Source organism: Equus asinus, chromosome 2, assembly GCF_041296235.1.
Source record: "Equus asinus isolate D_3611 breed Donkey chromosome 2, EquAss-T2T_v2, whole genome shotgun sequence".
Classification (NCBI taxonomy): Eukaryota; Metazoa; Chordata; class Mammalia; order Perissodactyla; family Equidae; genus Equus; species Equus asinus.
This window is the reverse complement of record NC_091791.1, coordinates 60,723,304-60,742,794: the sequence shown is the minus strand read 5'-3', so window position 1 is coordinate 60,742,794 and position 19,491 is coordinate 60,723,304. Positions and strand designations below refer to the sequence as shown.

Below are 19,491 nucleotides of genomic sequence, written 5' to 3'. Positions count from 1 at the left end.
TAAAAGTAAGTCTAAAAATAGTGTGTATAAATCCCAAACAAATGGAGAGAAAAAGGAACAAATACAAATTCAATTCAAAAAGGGGCAAGAAGTGTAGAAAAAGTGAAATGAGTAGAAATTAAAATGTAGGGAAGTACAAAGAAGTCCAAACATATAATATATGTTAATGGAATAAACTCACCAATTAAGAAAGAAATTAAAAGATTAGATGTAAACAAAATTCGTTTATATGCCCCCTCACAAGAGACACATTCACAACATAAGGTTGAAATAATATAAAAGAAAAAGATATACTAGGCAAATACCAAGGAAAGGTGGCATAAGAGAATTAATATTAAGCATGATAGGCTTAAAGAAAAAGTCCATGATTAGCAGTAGAGAGGACTGTTACGTAATGATAAAAGGTTCCGTTTACCAGGAAGATAATAATATTCTAAACTCATATGAACCTAGTAGAACGGCCTCAAAGTAGAGTAAGCCAAATTTGTATAATTAACTTTTTATTGGGGAGAAATCGAGAAATCCATCATCAGAGAAGATTGCAACATACCTTCCAATTATGGGTAGGTCAAGCAGATATAAAATCGGTAAAGATAGAGAAGATTTTAACATTTAACAAGTTTAATGTAATAATCATCTCTGGAATTATATACCCAGCAATTAGAGAATTCATGTTCTTTTCAAACACATGGAATAGTTGAAAAAAATTGATTACATGGTAGATCATAAAGTAAGGCTTAATAAATTTCAATGAGTTGATATCTTGTAAATCACATTTTCTGACCAGAAATGAAACAAGGTTATCTACAATTACCAAGTTGTTAGAAATAATAAGAGAGTTTAGCAAAGTGATTGACCATAAAATTTGTATAATAAAATCAATTGCTTTTCTAAATACCAGCAACAAACAGAAAAAATCACTTATAAAAGACATCATCAATTTACAGTAGGAACAAAAGCCATAAGGTACTTTGAAAGAGATATAACAAAGTATGTGCCAGATGTTTTTGCAGGAAATTATAAATTATAAATAAATTGAGAGACTGCCCATGTTCAATGATAGATTTAGTTTCATAAAAGATGTCAGTTTTCCCCAAATAGTTCTATATAAATTTAATGCAATTATATGCTACATATGTAATTTAAATGAAGAGCCAGGAACAGGAGGGGAAAGTATTTAAAGCTATTACAGTAATCTGGGTGAGAAGCAAGGAAGGCCTGAACTGCAATAGGAGCAATGAGAGTTGGTACATGGATGCAACAATAGTAAAATCTGCTTGATTTGGCAATTTTCTGAAAGAATGTAGGAGTCAGATGAATGTGATCCGTTATGACTAAGCTAGTTTATCTCAGAAATGTAAAGATGAATTAAGACCAAGAAATCTAATAATATTCTACTCAATTGATCAAATTTAAAAAATAATATGTAAATACATGCCTAAAAGGCTTTTGATGAATTTCAACCCATTTTTTTAATTAAAAACTTTCAGAAAATAGGGGCTGACCCCGTGGCCGAGTGGTTAAGTTCGCGCGCTCCGCTGCAGGCGGCCCAGTGTTTCGTTGGTTCGAATCCTGGGCGCGGACATGGCACTGCTCATCAAACCACGCTGAGTCAGTGTCCCACATGCCACAACTAGAAGGACCCACAACGAAGAATACACAACTATGTACTGGGGGGCTTTGGAGAGAAAAAGGAAAAAATAAATAAATAAAATCTTTAAAAAAAAAAACTTTCAGAAAATAGAATAGAAAGATATTGCCTAATATGATAATTACTGATTTTAAAGCAAAAATCGACAATCATATTGAGCAATAATTTACTGGGTTTATTCCCATTATAATCAGAAATCAAACATGGTTGCCTACAATAGCCATTAATCTTAAACACATTGTTTCTGAAAGTTCTAGCCAATAACTAAGCTATAAAACAGAGACAATTGAAAAGAAAACAAAAATTGTCATTATTTGCAGATAACACACTAGTTTAAAGAAGCTTTAAAATTGATAAGAGATCAGTAAAAGTTTGGGTTAGCTTCTCACACTCTGCTTCGGCAGTCCGGGGTTTGCAGGTTCAGATCCGGGCATGGACCTGGCATCGCTCATCAAGCCATGCTGTGGTGACATCCTACATAAAATAGAGGAAGATTGGCACAGATGTTAGCTCAGGGCCAATCTTCCTCACACACACACACACACACAAAAGTAGGAAAAGAGCGTATGAGAAAAATAAATCAGTTCATCTGAATACATAAAAATGTTATCAGTAGCTATTTCCAGATAACAAGTAATTTTTTTTCATTTAGCTTATGTGGTTTTCCCCCCTTTTTTTGGTATAACAGACAAATGTTCAGGTATACTTGGTCAGGTCAAAGTCAGTATGTGTTTGTAGGTGGTAGAATTATCGTTTGATCCAGTTCTGTTTGCTTGTAAAGCCTCTGCTTATGATGGGACAGAAAAAGGGTATTAAGAATAATTGGAGACTACTTTTTCGAGAACTTTGGTGTAAAAAAGGTGAGTGAGGTATATATAGGTAATTTGAGTTAAATTTCACAACTATGCAGCTCAGCATCACTGTACCATCTTCAGGTTTGCCATCTTCCTTTCACAGCCAAGCTGCTTTTAACATTGTTTTCCTTATAAAAATAAAACCTTACAGATGGGTGAGTGAAAATTAAATGGCTCCTTTCTCCCTGCCCTGATTCTCCCACTTTTCCGACCCAGTAGATATGTAAGTAGAACAAACGCTGCTGAGAGTCGTTTTCTGTGCATGTTATTTTACACAAATGGGATCCCATAACACATATAGTTCAGTTTGTTCTTCTCATGAAATATAACCTAGGCATTACTTTTATGTCAGTGTTTATAGAGCCTGTGGAATACTACTACATCAGTCTTTCTAAGCCATAGCCTATATACCACAGGACTTCTTTGCTTAAAAATCTCCTATCATTTCACACCATCTTTTGAATTAATTCATGTTCCTCAGTTTAGCATTCAGGATCTTCCTGTATGAAACCAATTTAATATTTCAGCATGATCTTCCACTGTCTTATACTTGCCCAAAGCCTCAGCCAGCTTCACTGCTTGTTGATGATCCTTTGTGTCTTTGTTAATATTGTTCCTTGTGACTAAAATTTTTCTCATGTTACTCTTCATCTTTTTGTGCCCAAATCCTATCTTGCCTTCTTGCTGTCCTTTCTGCTTTTTCTCCAGTAGACTATAAGATTCTTGGGGGCAGGGAGTATGTCTTATTCAGCATTGTCTATCCAGTGCCTTTTTTATAAAGATTGGTACCTGAGCTAACAACTGTTGCCAATCTTTTTTTTTTTTTCTGCTTTATCTCCCCAAATCTCTCTCGGTAGAGAGTTGTATATCCTAGTTGCAGATCCTTCTAGTTGTGGCATGTGGGATGCCACCTCAGGGTAGCCTGATGAGCAGTGCTATGTGCATGCCCAGCGTCCAAACTGGCAAAACCCTGGGCCGCCGCAGCGGATCGCGCGAACTTAACCACTTGGCCACGGGGCCAGTCCCTCCAGTGCCTTTTTTCATGCATAGCTCACATTAGATGTTCAGTGAATGTTTGTTGTTTATTTAAGTCATTCACCCAAGTGCACCTGATATACAAGATGAATTGGGTACAGTTAGCTTCCTATCCTAAGCCCATCCTCCTAGTAGTCTATTCTGGTCCCAGCCCAGCTATAATCTCTTCCACTTTTAAAGTACACAAAGCACATTGCTGGTGTCATTATCAAAGTCATCTTTATGGTTCTCTTAACAGATTGTAAGCTCCTTAATAACAAGGACTATGTTTGCTTTGTGTTTTATTCTTATAGTGACTAGCATAATGCCTGTATACAGTAAGCACTCACAAAATACTAATTGGATAGAACTGAATTAAGTTTGCACTTTTAAGGGAGGCAGTGATCATTCTGCAGCACAACTCCATATCTGTAAAGATGGCTCTGGAATGCTTGAGCTTTGTAGCACTTAGAGGCCTTTAAACTAAAGAGCTTAGATTTAAGGCATTGGTAACTGGCTTCTGTTTTTAAACACAAAGCACTAAATGATAAAGCTGCTTAAGAATAATTAATTTTTTTCTCATAGCAACCCTCTATTACTTTTAGTTCACTTATGAGGAAGCAAAGGCATAGAGAAGCTTGATGACTCATTCATAATCAAACAGGAGAGGATGAGTGGAGTAAGAATTGAAAGACTATACTGTTGGAAAAATATTGACATATTGTCAAGTGTAGTATCCATGATGTCAACCTGAAATTTAGTGATTGTACCCAAGCACCCTTAAGTTCTCTTAATAGAACTCCAAAGTTTTTGTTATCTGTGAATTCATGCATGCAGCAACTATTTGTTGAGCACTGATTATATGTCAGTTAGGCATTAATGTAGGTGCCAGGAGAAAGCAGTGAAGAAGATAAAGAGCCAGCCTTCATGGAGTGCACAAAGCAAAACTGGCTGCCAGGAGATGGGATTCTGGTCCCTCTGTCCTCACTTTGAACAACTCAGTCTGTCTGTGTTTCATTTCCTCTTGTGTAAAACGAGCAGGTTAGATTAGAAATTTTTAAAGAACGTTAGTCCCTTTAAAGTTCTAAGTGTGTAAATTGGACAGAAATCATAATTTTCCAGAAAGACAACAGTAGAACTGGTTTCTTTCATTTAGTCTATTTAATTCCCTTTTTGTAGTATTTCTTGCTCCTTGCTTCTACGTAGTTGAACTCTCTCCACTTCTCTTTCTTTAATAGAGGAAAGAGAAAAGCAAGGCATCCTTCTGTTGTGATTTGTAATTGAAGTGGATTTTGAAGTGCTTGGTTATGTCTAGACTTAAGTCATGTTGTAATATTTAAAAATATTTCAAAACTTTGTGGTTCTGTGGTGTTAATGAGAAACTTTAGACCCATTATAATGTAGGTCTTTGCTTGGAGATCCATATGCACAATTAATGTAATCAATTAACTGCAAAATCAGAGTGATGTGCAGTATGAATGTATTTTATTTTCCCCTTAGGAATGGAGAGACAAAGTCATTTTCTTTCTTTCTTTCTTTCTTTCTTTTTTTTGTTTGAGGAAGATTAGCCCTGAGCTAACATCTGTGCCAGTCTTCCTCTATTTTATGTATAGGTCGCCACCACAGCATGGCTTACGAGTGGTGTAGTTCTGTGCCTGGGATCTGAACCCTCAAACCTGGGCTGCTGAAGTGGACTGCACTGAACTTAACTACTATGCCACAGGGCCGGCCCCACAAGGTTGTTTTCTTGAATCAGTCCTCTTTCTCCATCCTTAGCAGTATTTTATTGGCTAGCCCTTCTCATTGCTGGCTTAAACTCCTCTAAAAGGTATCTGAAATGATATTTTAGAAAAATATTTCATGACTTGAAAAAATATTCAGGGTATATTAAATGAAAAATCAGGTTATAAAAAATGTTTTGTCTTTTTTAAATTGATGTGTATCTGTATAAAAAGGTTTAAAAATTATATAATAAAAGTTAAATGTTTGTGGATGGTGAGGTCATGTTTTCCTTTTTATACTTTTCTGCATTTTCCATTTTTTCTATAATGAGCATGTATTATTTTTGTATTTAGGAAAAAATTAACTATGTAAGGAAGCATAACATCTCTCTTAACTGGCTTCCATACTTTTAATTTTCCCCTGTGTATCTTGCTTCTTACAAACCTTCATTGGTTCCCTATGGCCCACCAAAAAGTTTCCAGCCCTGGCTGACACATGCACAGGTACCTTCACAGCACGCTTTGGCCTGCTTTTCCATTTCATTGCTGCCCTTCCCCACTGTGGGTTTCTCATGAATCCTTGAGTGTATTGTTTTCTTTGATGTTCAATCTTTCCGTTGTTCAGGACAAAAATTCTTTTAGAATCAACTTTAACTCTTGATTTTAGCATATCAGAAAAGCTACTGCTTCTCACCACCTCCACCACTGCCGCCCCAGCCACCTGGGTGGTTGCAACAGCCTCCTAACTGCCTTCCTGCTGCCATCCTTGTCCTCGTCACCATCTGTCCTCCACATGGCAACTAGAGGTTTTCTTTAAAATGTCAGTCAGATCATGTCATTCTTCTACTAAAAAGCCTCCAAAAGCTCCCCACCTCACTCAGAGTAAAAGCCAAAGTCTTTACAAGGGCCTAAGAGCCCTGTGTAAGCCCATGTGACCTAGTCCTCTCTACCTCTCCAACCTCATCATCTCTCTCTCCAGTCTCACTCTATGCACTGGCTTTTTACTATTCCTCAATCGTACCATGCATATGCTGCCTCAAATGTCTGTACTTGTTGTTCCCTTTCTCTGGAATGCTCTTCCCTCAGGTCTCAGCCCAAATGTCAATTTCTAGGAAGGCCTTCCCTGATGACCCTATCTAAGATAGTACACTTACCCCCAATCACTTCTCCCTCTTTTTCATTTCATTTTCTTCATGGTGCTTAGCGCCATCTGATGTAGTATATGTATATTTGTTTACTGTCTGTGTCCTTCCGCTAGAATGTAAGCTGCTCAAGGGCAGGGACTTCTTTTCACCTCTGTATTCCCACCACCTGTGAGCACATCAGCCCTCCTGTCCCCTTTGAGATCTTGTTCTGTTAATTCTCTTTATTGCCTCGAGTTTCATCTTCCTTCTCTGTTGGATAATTTCTTATTGTCAATGAGCATTTTCAACTCATTCTCCTCATTGAAAACATGCAAACAGGCTGTCCTCAACTCTGTATCTTCTCATTATCAAGACATTAGACTCCTTCCTTTCAAGTTTCTTGAAAGAGTTTATGTGCACTCATCTCCTCGCCCCTCCTCTGCCTTCTCCCTTGGTCCTCTGTAACAAGGCTGCTGTCTCCAGTGTGCCAGCAACGCTGCTTTGGCAAAGTTCTCTAATAACGTTCCAATGGTGAGAAATAAGTAGGCACGTTTTGCTCTTTTTCCTACTTTACTTTTCTATAGCATTGTACTATACTGATTATTCCTTTTTTCCCCTTGTAATTCTTCTTTCAGCCTTGCTGAAGTCTTCCTTTTCGATTGTCTTTGCTGTTTCCTTCTCTGCCACTTTCCTTACATAGGAGTGTCCATGGGCTTCTCTCTCTGTCCTTAGCCCTCTTCTTCTTGCTCTGAGTCCCTGTCGCCCCATGACTGCATCTGTCCCATGACTTTAACTCCTGTTTTTCACTAATGACTCCTGAATCTGTATCTTTGGCCTGGATTTTTCTCTTGATCTTGAGGCTTATATCTCCATTTATCTCCTGGATATGTCCTACTTGATATCCCGTGCCACATATGCAGAAGCACACACAGTATAAACCTCTCCCAGAACAACACAAGATAATAATAGCAGTTGCTTCTCCACGGCTCCCCTCCTTGGTCAGTGACCCACCTGGTTATCTCAGGCAGACTCTTGGGAGTCACTCTCAGCTGCTTCCTCTCCCTTCGCCCTGCTGTGTTAGAGTGGGCACCAGCTTCTCTCTCACATATCTCTTTTGAGTCCATTCCCTTGTCTCAGTTATTGCCCCTGCCATAGTTTAGATCTTCATCCTTTTCTCCTTTATAGCGTGGTCCTTAAGAGCATGGACTCTGAAGCCAGACTGCATGGGTTCTAATTTTGGATGTGCCACTTATTATATGACCTTAGTCAAGTTTCATAACTTCTTGGTGCCTCAGTTTCCTCATTGGTAAAATAGGGATAATAATTTATTATGAAGATTAAATAAGTTAACAGCTATAAAGTGCTTAGAACAGTGCCTGCTACTTCATGTTTGTTGTTATTTCTACTATTATAGTACCACTCAGCTGACCTCTGTACCTCTAGTCTCTTCCCCTTCTTAAAGCATTTTCTGCTGTGCCACAGAGTCAGCTTTCAAAAATGGACATTTGACCACATCATTCCCTTTTAAAAAGTTTCGGTGGCTCTCAGTGGTCTGACCACCACTTACCTCCGGTTCATCTCTAGTGCCCATTTTCTCTCGCTCTGGTACAGCTGTATCAGACAGTTGGCAGTTTCCCAGATAAGCTGTGGCAGTGCATGCGCTGGTGTCTTTGCACATGCTCTTTCTTCTTCTCGAAGTGTCCTTCCTTCCCTGGTTTTATGTATGAATTTTTAATGATTCTTCAAGACCATGTTTATTTTTCACCTTCAATTCTTAGTTTTTAATCAGTCAAATCCATCAGTTAACCAGTCACAGCCAATAGGTACTGAAAGTCAAGTATAAGGGTGCTCTGGCAGGTGTAAGACAAATATAACATACTTTTGAGGAACATACAATCTTGTAGGGGAAGGAGACAGGCAGACTTGAAACATTAAGGGACCATCCTTGAGAATGCTAAGGAAAGCACACATTATAAGTGGGGCGGCATCTCAAAGAAGGGCGGAATCACTGGTCACCCCAGAGATGGGAGAGTGGGGCAGTTAGGGGAGTTAGAAAGGCTTCATGGAAAAGGGAATTTGAGTTGGGCCTGGAAGGAGAGTGAGATTTGCGTGGGTGGAGGGAGGGAGTGGAGACTCCAGCCCAGGGAACAGAAAGCATAGAGCTGAGGCAGTTGGCAGTTGCTAAGTGGAGGAACCCTGTTAAGAAAATGTGCATGGGGGCTGGCCCCGTGGCCCAGTGGTTAAGTTCGCGCGCTCCACTGCAGGCGGCCCAGTGTTTCGTTGGTTCGAATCCTGGGCGCGGACATGGCACTGCTCATCAAACCACGCTGAGGCGGCATCCCACATGCCACAGCTAGAAGGACCCACAACGAAGAATATACAACTATGTACTGGGGGGCTTTGGGGAGAAAAAGGAAAAAAATAAAATCTTTAAAAAAAAAAAAGAAAATGTGCATGTTGAAGAGTGCCGAGGTCATGAGGCTGCCTCAGCAGCTGCTGTGGCAGGCAGCAGAGTCACCGGGGACACCAGAGCAGGGAGCATCCTGAGGAAATGGCATGTTGTAATGTTCCATCCCATGCTAAGCCACATTGGAGCCTGAGGCAAAAGGAGAATGCAGTAATACTGATCCCATTTTCATTCAGAATTTTGATATTCTGTTCATCAGAATGTGATTTCTTTCTGCATTAATTTTTATTTTTAAAAATATTGCATTAAAGCATGATTTATCTTGAGTACTGCGTTTTTTGGCACCCCCTTAAATTTTGTGCCCAAGGCAAGTGCCTCACTTTTCCCAGTCCTTTATTTCTGCAGGTTGGTAGAGGGGACATGGGTATTTATTTTCTTATTATTAATTGTGGCTTACTCATGTTATAAATATTCTTTGGTTCATAGACAGTATTTCATAAAAGACAAGATAAAGAAATTAAAGTTTTAAGAAGATTAGTTTGGAACTTTGGTGACTGAAAACCATGAAGGGGAAAAGAATTGTTTGTGCTCCTGAGTTCATCTCTGGGGGAAAATAACTCTCGCTGCAGCATATGCAGTGGAGGCAGGAAAGGGTTGTTTTGCCCACGTTTAAGTGGGTGAAAGATAAATGGGGGTTAGGGGTACCAGAGGCTTCTGTCCTCTTAGAGATAGGCCTCCAGCACCTTAGCTGCTGCAGCCAGAACAACTCTGCCTGAGGCAAGCTCTCACAAATGGGCCGCACAAGATAGACTTGGCCCATGTCTCACGTAAAACAAATCCATCCAGCCCTGCTCAAGGAGAAGCTGCTCACTGGCCATAGTGCTCACCACAGGGCCATGGCCCAAGAAGCAATGGAAGATTCATGAACTCTGTGTCTCAGGGCTACTTTCATCCAGGAAAAGAGGTAGTGTGTGACACAAAGAGTATTACTAGTACTTCTCAAAATGTAAAATATAAAAACTGAAATCTATTGCTGATTAATACACAAGTGACTAATTAAAGATTATTTTGAGCCAGGGAAGTCAATTAGCATGCAGCACAAATCTCAAAAAAGGCCAAGGGATAAGTTGAAAGGTGCAGGCTCCTCCCTGTACTTGTCACCAGCTGCACTGCTCTGTCATTTGATGCGGACCTCCCAGTTAGCACCAGTGTTAAGAGCTTCTCCAAGCTCAGGGTGGATGTTTTGACACAATGGCTTTTACATCAGATAAGTGGGTGGTCACAGAAGATGGCTATTTCCTGAGGCCTAGGACCAAGATCTGCTGCACCACACACTTACTGGGATAATGATCCCTCTTATTGGCACAACCAGCAGTTGTTCTTCAGAATTGAAGGAGAGAGAAATAGTTTTCCAGATAAACAAAAGCTGAGTTCATCACCACAGACTGGTCTTACAAGAAATATTAAAGGGAGTTGTTGAAACTGTTGAGCAAAACACCTGAACGGAATGAAAACTTCCTGTGCAAGAATAACTTCTGGTGGAGGTACTAGAATGAATAGCCGTCATTGAGATAGAACTCACCTATTGCAAAACCCTTAGCACTTAGAGCTACCCAGAGTCCATATGCGGCATCAGTCAAGCAGCCTATAGATTTTCCCGTAGTTGTCTTTATTGGTACTACTCTTCCACCTCATTGAAACACTAGTATAGTGTCCAAGGCTACTGGGATCTTCACAGCGCATGCTCCTTCCCAGTGAGCAAATGTCTTAGTGTTATACCAGACCTCATTTGATCCTGACAGAGACACATCAGTCCCAGTGGCTTTTGGTTCTGTGACTGGATGAACCAATAAAGCACTTCTTTTAGGCAACTCTGTTGAGCCTGGCTTCTTCAGCTTTATTCTCAAGATGATGAACTTCCATGTTCCTTCAAGACCATATTTAAACCTCCTGTGAAAACCTGGCCCTCTCCATGGACAGGTGATTACCCCCTTAACAATGACCACCGTGATGTATTACAGTTATTGTTTCCGTATCTGTCACAAGGCTGTGAGCTTCATGATGATGGGGACTACAGCCTTTTAGTCTTCCTTTTCTTACATGGGGCCTTGTACAGTGATTGGACCAGAGCAGATGCTCTGTAAACATTGTTGAATTAGTATTCAGGAGTTCATGAGGCTGCTAAGATTTTCTGTACTTCTTTCTTCAATTTCTCCAGGCTGCAGGAATTAGTTGATCGAGTACTGGAACGTTTTCAGGCATCTGGACTAATAGTGAAAGAGTGGAATAGTGTGAAACTCCATGCTACAGTCATGAATACTCTATTCAGGAAAGACCCCAATGGTAAGTCCTCCATTGAACTGTAGCACAGTTTATGATCAGCAAGGCCTTGTGATATCCTTCGGGTTTGAATAGAATGGGCTATCAAAGAATCCTGATATATTTTCTTTTTTAGGTCTGTTAGCTTGTTTTAATGAGCACAGTGGAAGTGGGCAGGGACATATCTAGCATGGGACTGTGGCTTTCCAATGTTATTTCTGTCACACATAGCCTTGCAAGATTTAGCAAATAGAAATACAGGATGCCCAGGGAAATTTTAAGTAAACAGTGAATAATTATTTTAGTATAAGTATGGTCAGTGCAGTACTTGGTGGCCTTTTTTGAAAAGAAGAAAGGAAGATTAGCTAGTAAAAGTAAATGTTTGACCAGTGGTTCTCAACCAGAGGCAGTTTTGCCCTCCAGAGGACATTTGGGATTGACCGGAGACATTTTTGGTTGTCACATTTAGAAGATTGGCGGTAGGTTGCTACTGGTATTGAGTGGGTAGATGCCAGGGATGCTGCTTAACCCTCTACAATGCACAGGACAGCCCCCCACAACAAAAAATTATTTAGCCCACAGTGTCAATAGCACCAAAGTTAAGAAACGTTGTGTTAGAGTGGTAATTTTTTCCCCTCATGGAATCTGATTCTTCATTTAAAAATGCCTTGTTTTAACCTTGATTTGGGTTATAAACTACATTTCAAAAAAGGTTCTTCTGTTCTTCCCATTCCCACCTCCCAAGTGAAATCTTCTCTAGCACATTCAGCATCTATCTGATCAGGAGCCACAAATTCAAGTTTTATGCAGCTTCTCCTTCCAAAACCTGTTGTTTAAAATACACCAAGACCAAAATCCCATATTCAGGTGTTATTTCCTTTGTTAGAACTGTGACCTTGGTTTTAGAAAGCCTAGATTGGAAAAGGACTCCATCAAGACTCGACCCATAAACTATTTGTGGATTTATACTTTAGGACAGTTTGTGTCTCCTTTTTTTTATTTGAGGAAGATTAGCCCTGAGCTAACATCTGTGCCCGTCTTCCTCTACTTTATAGGTGGGACGCCTGCCACAGCATGGCTTGCCAAATGGTGCCGTGTCCATACCCGTGATCTGAACTGGCGAACCCCAGACTGCCAAGTAGAACGTGCACACTTAACTGCTGCGCCACTGGGCCAGCCCTAAGACTTTTCTAAATGAGTCGCTATTTTACCTTTGGGAGCATTGAGATCAAAAAGGGTTCAAATGATTCAGTCAAAATCTGTAGACTCGGGCCAGCCCAGTGGTGCAGTGGTTAAGTATGCACGTTCTGCTTCGGCGGCCCGGGGTTTGCTGGTTCGGATCCTGGATGCAGACATGGCACTGCTTGGCAAGCCATGCTATGGTAGGCATCCCACATGTAAAGTAGAGGAAGACGGGCACAGATGTTAGCTCAGGGCCAGTCTTCCTCAGCAAAAAGAGGAAGATTGGCAGTACATGTTAGCTCAGGACTAATCTTCCTCAAAAAAAAAAAAAAGCCTGTAGACTCTTGTTTGGGGAGTTAATAGCATACAAAGCTCTATACTTGTTCTTATTCTGATAGAATGCACTTCTTTCATTTGGATAGTAGTATTGCAGAAGAATATTTGGAATTCCAGAAAAGAGAATATTTTCTGGAATATTTGATATTTATATAACATAGCTTGTTCAATGGAAAATTTAAAGGTGTTTGTGGTATTTATTTTGTTCTGCACAATTAATTTTAGTTTTGGAAAACACAGATCCACTGAGGTGATGTCCATTTTAACATTATTATATAAAGGCAGAATGTAAGGACTCTAGAGTGCACTCTAAATTCATTCGTTCAGAAGATATATTGTATCCAGCATCATCCAATAGAACTTTCTGTGATGATAGAAATACTCTATACCTGTGATGTCCAATATGATAGGCACTACCCATATTCCTGGGCACTTGAAGGTGGCTAGTGAGACTGAGAAGATGAACTTTTAATTTTATTTGATTTAAATTAATTTAAATGTAAACAATGACATGTGGCTAGTGGCTCCTGTTTTGTACATTGCAGGTATAGACAGTATTTTATTAGACATATAATACTATCAGTAGTACATTGTGCATCTGTCCTAGTCCTTAAATCTTAGTTCAGAGCTCTTACAACTATACCATGCCCCATTATTAACTAACCTCTTGACATAAAGGAATTGAATTATGTTGGAATCTGTATCTTCTAAATTGTGTGGATCCAGATTTATATGCAGTTAGCACTAGAGCTTCATATAAGAAAATGTTCTATGTTCACCATTTAATTATCCTTTCCTACTTACAGATATTTTAAATATAACAGCTTTGAGATATACTTCACATATTATATAATTTGCCCACTTAAATTGTATAATATGAGGTACAAATTTCCAGTTATAAAATAAATAAATCATGGGAAGTAATGTACAGGATAGGGAATATAGTAAATAATATTGTAATAACTTTTTACAGTGACAGGTGGTGACTAGACTTGCTGTGGTGATCATCTCCTAGTGTATATAAATGTCGAATCACTATGTTATACACCTGAAACTAAATATATAAATAAATAAAATAAAGTATATAATTGGCTTCTTTCACTTGGCACAACGTTTGCAACATTCATCCATATTGTAGCATGTATCATACCTGATTCTTTTTTATTGCCAAATAATACTTCATTTTATGATATACTTTGTTTTATTTATCCATTCATCAGTTGATGAACATTTGTGTTGTTTCTACTCTTTGGCCTTTATGAATAAGGCTGCTGTGAACATTCATGTACAAGTTTTTAGGTAGGCATGTGTTTTCATTTCTCTTGGGTATATATGTAAGAGTGAAATTGCTGGATCGTGTGATAACTCTGTGTTTAACTTTTTGAAAAGCTGTCAGACTGTTTATCAAAGTGGCTGCACCATTTTACATTTCCATCAGTAGTATATGAGGGTTTCAGTTTCTCTGCATCTTTGCTAACACTTGTGATTATCTGTCTTTTAGATTATTGCCATCTTTGTGGGTGTGAAGAAATATCTCATTGTGGTTTTGATTTGCATTTCTTTAATGGCTAATGCTACTTATATATTTTGAACCTGTCATTAAATGTTTCCTCTTTTTTTTAAAGATTTTATTTTTCCCTTTTCTCCCAAATCCCCCCAGTACATAGTTGTATATTTTTAGTTGTGGGTCCTTCTAGTTGTGGCATGTGGGATGCTGCCTCAGCATGGCTTGATGAGCGGTGCCATGTCTGTGCCCAGCGTCCGAACCAGTGAAACCGTGGGCCGTCGAAGCGGAGCACGCAAACTTAACCACTTGGCCACAGGGCCAGCCCCATAAACATTTCAGTCTTCGGTTATGATTACTGTTTTATGTGTTTTTTAAAAATTTTTATTGAGTTTATGAAAGTTTACAACCTTGTGAAATTTCAGTTGTACATTATTGTTTGTCAGTCGTGTTGTAGGTGCACCATTCACCCTTTCTGCCCATCCCCCACCTCCCCTTTCCCCTGGTAGCCACTAATCTGTTCTCTTTGTCTACATGTTTAACTTCCACATGTGCGTGGAGTCATACAGAGATTGTCTTTCTCTATCTGGCTTATTTCACTAAACATAATTCCCTCAGGGTCCATCCGTGTTGTGAGTGGGACAATTTTATTCTTTTTTATGTCTGAGTAGTATTCCATTGTGTATATATACCGTATCTTCTTTATCCAGTCGTCTGTTGATGGGCACTTAGGTTGCTTCCATGTCTTGGCTATTGTAAATAATGCTGCGATGAACACAGGGGTGCATGGGACTTTTGGAATTGCTGACTTCAAGCTCTTTGGATAGATACCCAGCAGTGGGATGGCTGAGTCATATGGTATCTCTATTTTTAATTTTTTGAGAAATCTGCATACTGTTTTCCATAGTGGCTGCACCAGTTTGCATTCCCACCAGCAGTGTATGAGGATTCCTTTTTCTCCACAACCTCTCCAACATTTGTTACTTTTTGTTTTGATTATTTTTGCCATTCTGATGGGTGTAAGGTGATATCTTAGTGTAGTTTTGGTTTGCATTTCCCTGATGATCAGTGATGATGAACATCTTTTCATGTGCCTGCCTATTGGCCATCCATATCTTTTTTGGAGAAATGTCTGTTCACGTCTCCTGCCCATTTTTTGATCGGGTTGTTTGATTTTTTGTTGTTGAGTTGTGTGAGTTCTTTATATATTATGGAGATTAACCCTTTGTCAGATATATGACTTGCAAATATTTTTTTACTGTTTTTTAATTGATATTTATTTAGTGTGATTTAATGTTTCACGTCTCTTCAAAATAGAGGACCTATTTTTAAGTTGTGAATACACATGGAATTGGGATCTTTGATTAAGAGAATATTTCTGATTAGAGAAAGTCTCATAGTTACCCTTGTGTAATTCCTGTGGGCCAGTAAAATATATTGTGTTTGTAAAGTTGGCACTCTAGATATATTTTATCAGTTCTGACTTGGTAGTCTCCATACCTATATACAGTAAAAGAACATACTCAAAAGTGAAAATACAAATGTTTTTGAGAATCTGTTGGTGGGCAGGAAAGGGTTGATGTTTCATAAAATGTTCTGAGAGTTAAACAGTTCTTGAGAATGCTTTGAATTTTCTGTACTCTGTGTTGAATTTTTACTTGAAAAGGACATAGAATAAGGTGTTTCCCTTTTTCTTTCCTGTTGTTCCTTTCTTTTGAGATCCTTTTTCTTGCTATACTTTAGGGACATCTTTTGAGCAAGCTAAATTAACTCAAGAAGTTAGAGCACAGCTTGGATGAAACTAAGGTCACAGATATGCTGCATTTCTGTGTAGAATATCTGTAAGAATACCTTTGATTGCAGCTAAAGGGGTCTTTCTCATTTGGGGGGAGTCCTTAAATCAACCCAAAGCATGCTTGCCAGCATTTTTGACTAGTTAATTTGTGAACTTTTATGCATTTTTACATATTTAAAAATGCATACAGCTTTTACAAAATCTTGGGTTTTTAGACTGCAAGGAACCTTTGGAGATCACCTAGTCCTAACCCCTAACTTTGTAAATGAGGAACTGAAGTCCACTGGGGAAACATAATTTGTCTAAGGATATAGCTAGTTATGTAGTTAGTGTACAGTGAGTACTGTCAGGCGCTGCATTACGACGTTTCAGTCAACGACAGACTGCATATACAATGGTCCCATGAGATTAGTACCACATAGGCCTAGGTGTGTAGTAGGCTATGCCATCTAGGTTTGTGTAAGTTCACTCTATGATGTTCACACAATGAAGAAACCATCTAATGACACATTTCTCAGAACACATCCCCATTGTTAAGCAACAGATGACTATACTCACAGTGTTGAATGAATAAATGTATGTTGAATGAATTGGTGGCAGAGCTGAGACTAGACACTGGCTCTCTCTTGACTCATTGCCTGATGTTTTTCCCTCCATATTATGCCACTTTCCAGGTAGTACTTGAAAATTTTGTTAGTTGTACCTATGGAAATCCAAGAGAAAATAACAGATAAATAATCCAAGCTTCTCTTCTAACATTATCTTTGGACTATTTACAGCTGAAGGCAGGTACAATCTCTACACAGCGGATGGCAAATATTTCTTCAAGGAAAGAGAATCATTTGATGGCCGAAACGTTTTAAAGGTCAGTATGAAGCAGAGCGAATTGGAAATCCTTTGGCATGTGTTCTAAATAAGCAAGGAAAACAAGTCGTTCTCCTTTTAACAATAATATGTATTTTTCTCATGCTTCTCCTGAGGCTCATTGATTGAAAGAGCTGTTTAAAAAGAATTTTTTTTAATGTCCTCAAAGAAAAGAGAAATCTTTTTGACTCTGTTAAGGCTGTGGTATCTTTGGAGTACTTGAAATTGATGATTTAAGAAACAAGTATCCCAACTACATGGTCTGTAGGAATGAGTTGATTTTAACCTGATGAGTTTTATTCTGTATTTTACCTCTGGAAATCTGAGTTTGCATTTTTTTAAGTGAAAAAAGAATTGTCTAGTTCTAGTAGATTTTTCTCTTCACCCGCAAAGTCACTTTCCAAATTTGTTTTATAATCTGTTTTTACTCAGGAACAGCCCTTATCCTAAAATGTAGGCAGTCCGGTTCTAACTATTGAGGCTTTGCTTTCTGAGTAGTAAATTAATCTATGAAATTTAAATGAGGGGTTCTTCAGGATTGCATTTATCTTTCTCCCACAGACCACATTATGTAATGTCCACGATTTATGCCCTCTCTATCATGTTAACATGCCTTTGTGTTTCTGGGCAAAGAGAAACATGGGTTGATGCCAATGGAGAGCTTCTTCATTCTTCATTTCACTTGTTCTGTTACGATGTAGGTCATACATTTTCAAGGCCATGGGTGTTTTTTAGAGCTGGGGGAGAGGGTATGTATATAGCTGCAGAATAAGCTTTAGCTTTGGAAATACCTTTTCTTTTTCCTTTGCTGCCTCATGCTCCATTCCCTTACCTTGTCACTTGACAGTTTTCTTGCCAAATGCCTAATGTGACCCCATTGCCACAATAATGACATCACTATTCAGCAGCTGCAAGCTTCTTACTGCAGAGTCCAGCAGGACAATGACAGCCTTCACCTCAGCAGACATTCCAGCTCCCACATTGCAGAGCTATGTTGATTCTTTCTTTTCCTTTATATCTTTCCTCTTTTCGAAAAGTTGTCTTGTTTTCAAAGTAGCTCTGGTAGCTTTGGGTTTGAGTGGCAGGCTACTAATGAATTCAGTTGCATTTAACTCTACTGATTTTCCCAGGCCACAGTTTCAATGTGATATGAATCTTTCTCCCGCTCTATCTCATTTCCTTCAGGCTTTTCCAATAATAGTGTTAATTACTTTAGTTTTTTGTTGTTGTTAATTTGATTAAGAAAGAAAATAGACTGAATGGGGAAAGAAATCTATAGGAATGACTCAAAACAACTTGGTTCTTTTTGAATTAGGATTAAATCCCAAAAGACGTGCTGATGAAAGTCAAGTATGAGGTGCTTTGACATCTGTAAGAGGGAGGTGACGGCAGAGAGCCTCTGGGGTGGCTGTATGAACAATATGGACCTCTTACTTGATATTTAATTTCTCTCATTCTAAAGTCAGTTTTCCATTTAAAGATGCTTTGCCTGAAATTTTCCTGCACACCCCAGTGATGACATGAGTGTAGCTCCCTCTGGTGTTGACAAGGGCTTGCTATGTCAGTAGTACCCTTACTGGTTGATGCCTAATGAGAGTTTTAGAGCTGGGCCCAGCTATGATACTTGGAGACCATTTATTTAATCCAGTTTCCCACCTTAATCTCTAAGGACACAAGATCCAATGTGGTTAAAATGACTTGCCAAAGGTTACTACCAATTAGCAGAATCTGAATCAGAACAAAAATTTTCAAAACTCACGTTAGCATTGTTTCTGCTGCCTCCCATAAAGATGCTCAGTGTTTAGGTAGAGATCATTAGATATTTGAAATTGGGAATATCAATTTGAACAGATTAAACAAAGTTAATCTGTTTTTCAAACCTGATTAAAACTCTTTTCGTAAATGTTGGGGCAGTGGATTTGTCAGTTAGTCTAAAACTGTGGCTAATTAAGAGTTAGATTTTTGGGCTGGCCCAGTGGTGCAGCGGTTAAGTGTGCACATTCTGCTTTGGCGGCCTTGGGTTTGCAGGTTTGGATCCCGTGTGCAGACATGGCACCACTTGGCACGCCATGCTGTGGTAGGCATCTCACATATAAAGTAGAGGAAGATGGGCACGGATGTTAGCTCAGGGTCAGTCTTCCTCAGCAAAAAAAAAGAGGAGGATTAGCAGCAGATGTTAGCTCAGGGCCAGTCTTCCTCAGCAAAAAAAAGAGGAGGATTGGCAGCAGATGTTAGCTCAGGGCTAATCTTCCTCAAAATAAAAAAAAAAGAGTTAGACTTTTGAGTTGAATATAATACCAACACCAAAAGAAATACTTATTGACTCTGTGCCATCTGCTAGACCATGTGCCCTGCAGATAAAACAATCATTATGATGCGATCCCTACCTTCCAGGGGCTTCCTATCTTTGAGGGATACAGTCGTTTAAAAGGCACTTACAATACGAAATGGTGGGGATGAGTTATGAGTGTGGAGGAGAAGTACCTCTGAACACAGATAGCTATAAGAAAGTGTCCTTTGGTATAGTTTCCAATATTTTACTTTTTAATCATTAGCTTCAGAAAATATAATCTTTTTCCTATGTTCAATAAAAGAAATTAACCCCTTTCTTTGGGAATAAAAGTAAAATATGGCCTCAGCGATTACCCCCACACACGCACACACAAGAGGTAATAATTGTATTTGTGAAGTAGCTATAGCAGCCTACCTTTTGGAAATAC

At 38.9% G+C, this 19,491-nt stretch overlaps 1 protein-coding gene across 6 annotated transcripts in view; it reads left to right on the top strand.

Annotated features, from left to right (window-relative positions):
• Nucleotides 1-19,491, top strand: part of ASCC1 (activating signal cointegrator 1 complex subunit 1) — a 111,651-nt gene that overhangs the window by 72,016 nt on the left and 20,144 nt on the right. For 4 of the 6 annotated variants that reach the window (XM_014840277.3, XM_044756811.2, XM_044756819.2 and 1 more), the window contains exons 8-9: nucleotides 10,990-11,114; nucleotides 16,687-16,772. In XM_014840277.3, coding sequence (XP_014695763.1) covers nucleotides 10,990-11,114; nucleotides 16,687-16,772 — 211 coding nt within the window. The remainder of the gene's footprint in view (nucleotides 1-10,989; nucleotides 11,115-16,686; nucleotides 16,773-19,491) is intronic. The other 2 variants (XM_070489831.1, XM_070489836.1) reach the window with 1 other exon arrangement.